We start from the raw sequence: 8,719 nt of genomic DNA, 5'->3' as shown, positions 1-8,719 counted from the left end.
TTTTCCAGCTGGGAATAAACATCCCAGCTCCCCCTTTTCCAGCACCAAAGCCACAGTAGGGACCAAACCCACTCCCTTTTTTCCCCCTTTTTTAAGGAAAGGCTTCAAGCTTGTCATCCTGGATGAAGCTGATGCCATGACCCAGGATGCCCAGAATGCCCTGAGGAGAGGTGAGGGACCCCACATCCTGGGAATCCTGAACTCTGGGAATCCCACCCCTTGGGAATCCCACTCTAGGAATCCCACAGTAGAAATTGTACACTAGAAATCCCACACCTTGGGAATCCCACCCCCTGGGAATCCCACACCTTGGGAATCCCACCCCCTGGGAATGCCACACTGGGAATCCCACACTCTGAGAATCCCACACCCCACTAATCCCACCCCCTGGGAATCTCACACCCTGGGAATGACACACCTTGGGAATGCCACCCCTCAGGAATCCCACAGCCTGGGAATCCCATACCTGGGAATTCCACACCTTGGGGATCCCACCCCTCGGAAATCCCACAGCCCAGGAATCCCACACTGGAATCCCACACCCTGGAAATCCCATCCCTTGAGAACCCCCACCCTGGAAATCCCACCCCTTGGGAATCCCACACCCTGGAAATCCCACCCTTTGGGAATCCCACACCCCGGGAATCCCACCCCTTGGGAATCCCACACCCTGGAAATCCCACCCCTTGGGAATCCCACACCCCGGGAATCCCACAGTCTCACACCCCAGGAATCCCACACTCTGAGAATCCCATCCCTTGGAAATCCCACACCCCAGGAATCCCACCCCCTGTGAATCCCACACTCTGAGAATCCCACCCTGGGAATCCCACACCATGGCCCAGGCTGGGAACTGGGACGAGGCAGCAGCCAAGCCCCCTCCATCCTCTGCTCCCTCCCCTTGGCAGTGATCGAGAAGTTCACGGAAAACACCCGGTTCTGCCTCATCTGCAACTACCTGTCCCGGATCATCCCCGCCCTGCAGTCCCGCTGCACCCGCTTCCGCTTCGGGCCCCTCACGCCGGAGCTCATGGTGCCGCGGCTGCAGCACGTCATCCTGCAGGAGGGGTCAGCGGGGCCCAGGGGCACCCTCCTCACCCCCATTCCCCGCACGGAGCCAAGCTCCGGGCCGGCATTCCCGCGGCATTCCCGCGGATCCGCCTGCCCGTGCAGCGCCGGTGTTGTTTTCCAGGGTGGATGTGACGGAGGACGGGCTGAAGGCTCTGGTGACCCTCTCGAGCGGGGACATGCGCAGGGCCCTCAACATCCTGCAGGTGGGACCGTGGCCTGGAGGGGCCTCCTCATCCTTCCTCTTCATCCCTCTATCCCTCCTCTTCCTCCTCTCTCCCTCCTCTCCCTCAGAGCACTTCCATGGCCTTTGGGAAGGTGACGGAGGAGAATGTCTACACGTGCACGGGACACCCCCTCAAGTCGGACATCGCCAACATCCTCGACTGGATGCTCAACCAGGACTTCTCCACTGCCTACCGAAGTATCCTTTGCCTTATTCCCTGCTGGGATAAATCCTGCTCTTTCCCAAGGATCTCCATCCTGGGATGTCCCACTCTGGCTGGGGTGGGTGAAGTGTCCTTTGCCTCGATGGTTATTCCCTGCTGGAAAAAATCCTACTCTTTCCTGGAGATCTGCATCCTGCTCTGGCTGGGGTGGGTGAAGTGTCCTTTGCCTTCAGGGTTATTCCCTGCTGGGATAAATCCTGCTCTTTCCCAGGCATCTCCATCCTGGGGTGTCCTGCTCTGGCTGGGGTGGGTGAGGCTCGCTGGGGAGGCTCCTTGGGGTTGGCACAGGGATGAGGAGTGGGATCTGGCAGGGAAAAGCCTGGCAGCAAGGCCTTGACTCGCTGCCATCCCAGAAATCACGGAGCTGAAGACGCTGAAGGGCTTGGCCCTGCAGGACATCCTGACCGAGCTCCACCTCTTCGTGCACAGAGGTGGCACACGGGGGGGCCTGGCTGAGCTGGGGGGGGCCAGCATCCCCCCCATTCCACACTGATGTGTCTCCTTCCCTCCCCAGTGGATTTCCCGCCCTCCATCCGCATCCAGCTGCTGATCAAGATGGCAGATATCGAGTAAGTGTCACCCCCCCGCGCCAGGGTCCTGTGCCAGGGTCCTGGTGGGCACCAGGGCAGACCCCAGCCCTGCTCTGGGCTCTTTGGGGGGCACCCCCATGGGTGTAAACACCCTTGGCCCCTGCTGCAGGTACCGGCTGGCCGCTGGCACCAGCGAGAAGATCCAGCTGAGCTCCCTCATCGCTGCCTTCCAAGTCACCAGGGACCTGGTGGTGGCCGAAGCCTGAGTCCTGCTGGGTGGATCCTGGCTTGGATCTTGCTGGAGATGGAAGGGATGGAGCTGGACCTGCTCCCTGCAGCCTTCCCTTCCCATTTCGGAAGCCTGGAGCCCGCAGCCAGGACACAGGAGTGTTATTCCCAGGAAATACAGGTGCCTCTAAAGCCCAGCACATTGCACTGGTCTTGCTTTTCCCCCCTGGGTTGGGGAACCACCAGCTTTCTGTGTTCAGGTGCTCACAAGGGAAAAAGAACCTCCTGGGAATGTTTGGAGGAGACATTCCCTGTCTTCTCCATCCCAGCCTTGACCGAGCCCTCCGGCACACAGGGAATGTGCTGTTCCAGCCACCAGCTGAGCTGGAGGAAGGGGAAAACCACCCAACACAGCCCTGCTCCATGCTCAGCGTGCCTGGAGATTGGGCTGGCTGAGTGCCACGCTCCAGCATGGAATAAAAACAAAGGAATGGGAGCTGGGGGTGGAGTGAAGCCTCCTGTCCCACCTGGACATCACCAGGGCACTCTGTGATCCAGGACATGTGAGGAATCGTTCTTTATTTAGTCCACAGAGACCTGCCTGGGCTTGTCCAGCTCCTGCCCGCGGCGGGAGAGCGGCACAGCCCACACTCCAGGGGGACTGAGCGGCCATCCCGGGGCAGGAGGGTGTTCTGGGAGCGGCTCAGCCCCCAACTGACAACAGCCCCCAACTGTTGTCCCAGCTGACAACAGCCCCGCTCGGCCCTCACCCCACACCATTGCACTTGGAAGCAGAAGCACCTGACCCAACCCCTGCAGCCAGCGGGGACAGGGGGACCTGTGTCCCCTCCCAGCTCTGCCCCTCGCCCTCTGCACGTGGTTTGGCTGGGTTTTAGTATTATTACACCGAAAAGATCCCTCCACGTCCCCACACACAGCCCCAAAAAGCGGGGAATGGCGACTCCGCTCCCCCCCATGGCTCACGGCTCGGCGTTCCTGCGGTGCCTCCGGCCCTGCCGCCGGGCACGGGGCCCTCACCTCCGTGCCTCCGCCTTCCCTGCCCCCCTCAGAAAGTCCGGTAAGTGAGGAATTCCTTCAGCTTCCTGGGAATGGGCAGCGCCAGGACCTGGTAGGTGGTGAGGAAGGTGCGCAGAGCTTTGCGACACAAGTGCTTGAGCGACGAGAGCACCCTCGGGGCCGTCCAGAACTGCACGTGGCCATCCCTGGTCCTGCAGCAGTGTCCGACAAACCATGAGCACAGAGCAGAAAGTCCCAGTTACCCCCAAAGATCCCGAGCTTGCCACAGCCCAGGAAAACCATCCTGCACCCCCAGGGAAGCCGGGAGTGGACCTGGAGCTGCAGGAGGAAGGAGCAGACGCTTGTTTCTCCGCCCTCTCCCCCTGTTTACTCACCCCGTGGCAATGAAACCTCCATGAGGGAAGTAGATGCAGCACAGACCGTTGGTCATGGGGGCAAAGGCCACTGGAGAGCGAAGCTCCAACGCCCAGATCCTCAGGAGCCTGTGGAGAAAGGGAGGGGACACGATGCCAGGTCCACGTTCACACAGTGCCCGCTGCCAAAACAAAGCCTTTGGGATCATCCAAAGGCACAAACACTGGGGAACGATTTGCTTCCCGGGGGTTTGGGTCTGTCCCCTGCCAAGCAAGTGACACGCTGAGGGGCACAGGAGGAGGACATGGGCCCTGGCTCGTGGCTCCAAGGGGTGAAAGGGCCCTGGCCTTGCTACCCCTTGCTACAGCCAAGCTTGGGGATCCCAAGATGCTGTTCCCAGCAGCCTGCCCTTTTCCCTGCTCCAGGAATTGGCGGGGACCCGGTACACAATCTATTCCCCACATCCTGAGCTCCTGATTTGTTCTGGTCTCCTCCTGGGTCCCCAGGGGGGTTCACTCACCTGTCGTCTGCCACCGTGGCCAGGTAGAGACCCTCTGGGGAGAAGCAGACGGAGCGCAGGGAGCTGGTGTGGATGTCACTGCTGTAATCCAGCGTGGAATGCAGGGGCACGTGGCTGGAAGGGGGGAGAACAGCCCAGTGTCAGCCCTGGGCTGCCACGAGCCCCTTCCCCAGTGCTGCCGAGCCAGACCCCCATCCTGCCCCTGGGCTCAGGGGAGAGGGGGTGGCTGTGCCCAGCTAGGAGGGAAAGCCACATCCAGCCCTAAAAACCTCCACAATATCCAGCCCTAAAAACCTCCAGAACACCCAGCCCTAAAAATCCCCACAGCATTGTTCTACCCCATTCCATGGTGTCCCCCTGGCTCCATCCCACAGTGTAGAGGTGGTGGCCATGCCCAGATAGGAGGGAAAGCCACATCCAGCCCTAAAAACCTCCACAATATCCAGCCCTAAAAATCCCCACAGCATTGTTCCGTCCCCTCCCATGGTGTCCCCCCAGCTCTGTACCACAGTGTAGAGGTGGAGGCCATGCCCAGCTAGGAGGGAGGGGCACACTCAGCCCTAAAACCCCCCATGGCATTGCTCTGCCCCCTCTCACAGTGTCCCCTGGCTCTGTACCACAGTGGAGAGACAGTGGCCATGCCCAGCTAGAAGGGAAGGTCACATCCAGCCCTAAAAACCTCCCCAGCACTGCTCTGCCCATCCCATGGTGTCCCCCTGGCTCTGTACCACAGTGTAGAGGTGGTGGCCATGCCCAGTTAGGAGGGAAAGCCACATCCAGCCCTAAATATCCCCACAACATCCAGTCCTAGAAGTCCCCACAGCATTGCTCTGCCCCCTCCCACAGCGTGTCCCCCTCTCTGTACCACAGCATAGAGATGGTGGCCATGCCCAGCTAGGAGGGAAAGTCACACCCAGCCCTAAAAACCTCCACGACATCCAGCCCTAAAAATCCCCACAGGGATGTTCTACCCCATTACATGGTGTCCCCCTGGCTCCATCCCACAGTGTAGAGGAGGTAGCCGTGCCCAGCTAGGAGTGAAGGTCTAAACACCCCCATGGCATTGCTCTGCTCCCTCCCACAGTGTCCCCTGGCTCTGTACCACAGTGTAGAGGGGGTGGCCATGCCCAGCTAGGAGGGAAGGTCACACCCAGCCCTAAAATCCCCCATGGCATCGCCGTGCCCCCTCCCAGGGTGTCCCCTTCCCCGCACCGCAGGGTCCGGAGCTGCTCCCCGGTGTAGGGGTCCCACATGATGACACAGGCGTCGTAGGACGCGGTGACGAGCAGCGCCGAGTCCGGGGAGAAGTCGCAGGACACGACACTGCTCTGGTGCCCCTCCAGCCTCCGGATCAGGGTGTAGGACCTCATGCTCCACAGCAGCGCCTGTGGGACAGCGACAGGGATCGGGCTGAGCAGCCTTTCAGGAAGGACATGGAGGGGCTGGAGCAGGTCCAGAGAAGAGCAGCGAGGCTGGGGAAGGGACTGGAGCACAAGTGCTGTGAGGAGAGGCTGAGGGAGCTGGGGGGGTTCAGCCTGGAGAAGAGGAGGCTCAGGGGAGACCTCCTCACTCTCTACAACTCCCTGACAGGAGGGGGGAGCCAGGTGGGGGTTGGTCTCTTTTCCCAGGCAACTCTCAGCAAGACAAGAGGGCTCGGTCTTCAGCTGTGCCAGGGGACGTTTAGGTTGGATATTAGGAAGAAATTCTTTCCAGAGAGGGTGATCAGGCATTGGAATGGGCTGCCCAGGGAAGTGGTGGATTCTCCATCCCTGGAGGTTTTTAAGATGAGACTGGATGTGGCATCAGTGCCATGGGCTGGGAACCACAGTGGTAGTGGATCAAGGGTTGGACTTGATGATCTCAGAGGCCCCTTCCAACCCAGCTGATTCTATGATTCTATGATTCTAAGATCTACCAGCTCCCAACTCCCTGCTCCACACAGAGCCTGGATGGCTGAGCAGCAAGGGCTTGGCCCCCTCTCCCCAGGAGGTTTCTCGTGCCGGGGGACACAGAGGGTGGATCCAGCGGGACACAGGGGCAGAGGACTCACCGACTTCTCTCCGGCGGCGGAGCAGAGCATGCTGCAGTCCGGGGAGATGGAGCAGCAGTACACCCACTGCACGTGGCCCACCAGCACCTGCACCTGCCGCCCTGGGGACAGCACTCGTGTCACCTGAGGGCAGCAGGACACGCGGCTCCCAGCAGGAACTCACACAGTCACAGAATATCCTGATTGCAAGGGACCCACAGGGATCATCGAGTCCAGCTCCTAAGTGAAGCCCCTACAGGGATCAAACCCACAACCCACAACCTCGGCATTATTGGCACTGTGCTCTGACCAGCTTGGGCTGGGGGTTCCCTGGGCTCATCCCAAGCTCTGCCTAATTGCAACCTCCTCTTGCACCTCCCAGGTCCTACCTGGAAGGGGATGGCTCTGCTCCCTGTCACAGGGCTGTCCCTTTCTGCCTCAAATACTGTCCCTCCAGGTCCTCTCCCAACATCTCCCCATCAAGGTGAGTTTCTCCCCCTGTCCTGAATCAAGGTGGGTTCTTCCCCCTTTCCTGAATCCAAGGTGGGTTCCTCCCCCTTTCCTGAATGCAATGTGGGTTTCTCCCCTTCCCTGAGCCCCAGGTGGGTTTCTCCCCCTTCCCTGAGCCAGGGCTGCCCCTGCACAGGGACATCCCTGCAGGCTCCTACCGTCTCTGCTCAGGTCCCACACGCGCAAGGTCTTGTCCCGCGAGGCCGACACGAGGATGGGGCTTCCATTGGGAGCAAAGCTCAGGTCTCTGACGACATCCTGGTGCCCCAAGAGGCTGAAGAGGAGGTGCCCTGAGGAGAAGAGCCACCCTCAGGGCCATCCCTCCATGGCAGTGCCCCTCGTGCCCAGGGACAGGGCAGGGGAGGTATCGGGGAAAGATGGAGATGGGATCTCCTTCCACGGGGGAACAAGGGGAGAGGCAGCAGCCTGAAGAGGGACAGCAGCCTGAAGAAGGACAGCAGCCTGAAATCACGACAGCAAGGCCCCCTCACCTGTCTGCACCTCCCAGACCTTGATCTGCCCGTCGTTGAGTCCGGTGGCCAGGACCAGGCAGGGAAGCCCCAGGGCACAGGTGGGATCCGCGTCCCCCTCCTCAGCCACGGGCCAGGCGCTGAAGGCCAGGCCCCACACGATCTGCCCACACTCCAGGGTCTTCTCCTTGGCCCCCCCACGGCTCCTGGCCTCGGCTTTTCCTCCCCGGCTCTTGCGCTCCGAGGTTTTGCAGCTGCTGGGGGGAAGCAGGGATGGGTGTTCACCCTGAGACCCCTCAACCAGACTCCCCCCCTCCACCCCAAACTGGGCAACCCTGGTACCAATCCAGGCTGGGGAATGAAGGGATCTCCTGCTGAGAAGGACTTGGGGGTGCTGGTGGATGAGAAGTTGGATATGCCCTCCCATGCCCTGGGCTGATCTCCCAGGCAGGGCAGCAGGGCAGGGGGGATTCTGCCCCTCTGCCCCCTCAGCTGAGACCCCCCTGCAGAGCTGCTCCAGCCCTGGGAACAGCACAGGGAGGACGTGGAGCTGCTGGAGAGAGTCCAGAGGAGGCCACGGAGATGCTGCCAGGGCTGGAGCCCCTCTGCTCTGGAGCCAGGCTGGGAGAGCTGGGGGGGTTCACCTGGACAAGAGAAGGCTCCAGGGAGAGCTGAGAGCCCCTTCCAGGGCCTAAAGGGGCTCCAGGAGAGCTGGAAAGGGACTGGGGACAAGGGATGGAGGGACGGGACACAGGGAATGGCTTCCCACTGCCAGAGGGCAGGGATAGATGGGATACTGGGAAGGAATTCCTGGCTGTGAGGGTGGGGAGGCCCTGGCACAGGTTGCCCAGAGAAGCTGTGGCTGCCCCTGGATCCCTGGAAGTGTCCAAGGCCAGGTTTGGAGCAACCTGGGCTAGTGGAAGGTGTCCCTGCCCATGGCAGGGGTGGCACTGGATGAGCTTTAAGGTCCCTTCCCACCCAAACCATTCCACGACCCCGCGGCTCCCCCACCCGGCACTCACAGCTCGGCCTCCCCCAGGGGCCAGGGGATCAGCTTGACCACGCAGTGTCCCTGGGACCAGGCGAACCAGGCCCCGTCGGGGGAGAAGGCGACGCTCCAGGTCTCGCAGCTGGATTTCCAGTCGTAGCGCTGGGGCCGGCCCGGCTTCAGCTCCGCCAGCAGCACCGGCTCCTCTGCGCGGCGGCACCGTCAGCCCGGGAGCCCCCACAGCCCACAGCTCCCGTTACCCCGAGACCCCCGCACCCACAGCCCCCCGCCCAGGCCGCCCCCCGGCCCCGCTCACCCCCGCTCGGCTTCATGGCGGCCCCGCCGCCCGTTCGGCCCCGCCGGGCCCGCCCGGCCCAGGGCGGCGGCGGCGGCGGAAGCGGCGGCGCGGGGAGGGGACACGGGGCCGCCTCCTCCGGCACCGCCCCGCGCCCGGGCCGGGCCGGGGAGCGCCCGGGAACCGCCGGGGAAGGGCTGGGATGGGGCTGGGACCGTCTGCGAACGGCCGGGATGGGGC

The 8,719-nt window shown here is 62.1% G+C and overlaps 2 protein-coding genes across 3 annotated transcripts; one reads left to right on the top strand and one right to left on the bottom strand.

Moving 5' to 3' along the window:
• Nucleotides 1–34: 34 nt before the first annotated feature.
• On the top strand, nt 35–2,472 carry RFC5 (replication factor C subunit 5; the record flags this gene model as incomplete). The annotated part of the gene is made up of 7 exons (XM_027672579.1): nt 35–170; nt 909–1,068; nt 1,193–1,274; nt 1,363–1,492; nt 1,871–1,948; nt 2,032–2,086; nt 2,217–2,472. Coding segments are annotated over 7 exons (738 nt in total), but the record flags the coding sequence as incomplete, so codon positions are not given.
• Nucleotides 2,473–3,001: 529 nt separating this feature from the next.
• WSB2 (WD repeat and SOCS box containing 2) lies at nt 3,002–8,544 on the bottom strand. 2 transcript variants are annotated; one of them, XM_027672580.1, is made up of 9 exons: nt 8,501–8,544; nt 8,219–8,390; nt 7,218–7,453; nt 6,885–7,016; nt 6,238–6,338; nt 5,400–5,572; nt 4,188–4,301; nt 3,688–3,795; nt 3,002–3,504 (listed from the first exon to the last, which is right to left on the bottom strand). In XM_027672580.1, the coding sequence occupies exons 1-9, from the start codon at nt 8,514–8,516 to the stop codon at nt 3,342–3,344; spliced, it is 1,215 nt and encodes a 404-aa protein (XP_027528381.1). In that variant the 5' UTR covers nt 8,517–8,544; the 3' UTR covers nt 3,002–3,341. The 2 variants fall into 2 exon arrangements, with proteins under 2 accessions (XP_027528381.1, XP_027528382.1); XM_027672581.1 differs by having other exon boundaries at nt 7,218–7,450.
• Nucleotides 8,545–8,719: the final 175 nt, after the last annotated feature.

This window comes from Neopelma chrysocephalum, unplaced genomic scaffold (genome assembly GCF_003984885.1).
Source record: "Neopelma chrysocephalum unplaced genomic scaffold, ASM398488v2 Primary Assembly neopelma1_97420, whole genome shotgun sequence".
NCBI lineage: Eukaryota > Metazoa > Chordata > Aves > Passeriformes > Pipridae > Neopelma > Neopelma chrysocephalum.
The sequence above is the reverse complement of the archived record's forward strand: the minus strand, read 5'-3'. Positions and strand labels throughout refer to the sequence as shown.

What these genes read in the sequence shown, in the direction of transcription:
- WSB2 (XM_027672580.1), bottom strand. An exon ending in GTGGGACCTGAGCAGAGACG is followed by an intron (nt 6,339 to 6,884) that starts GTAGGAGCCTGC and finishes TGCTGTCCCCAG; the next exon opens with GGCGGCAGGTGCAGGTGCTG. An exon ending in GGAGGTTTCATTGCCACGGG is followed by an intron (nt 3,505 to 3,687) that starts GTGAGTAAACAG and finishes ACACTGCTGCAG; the next exon opens with GACCAGGGATGGCCACGTGC.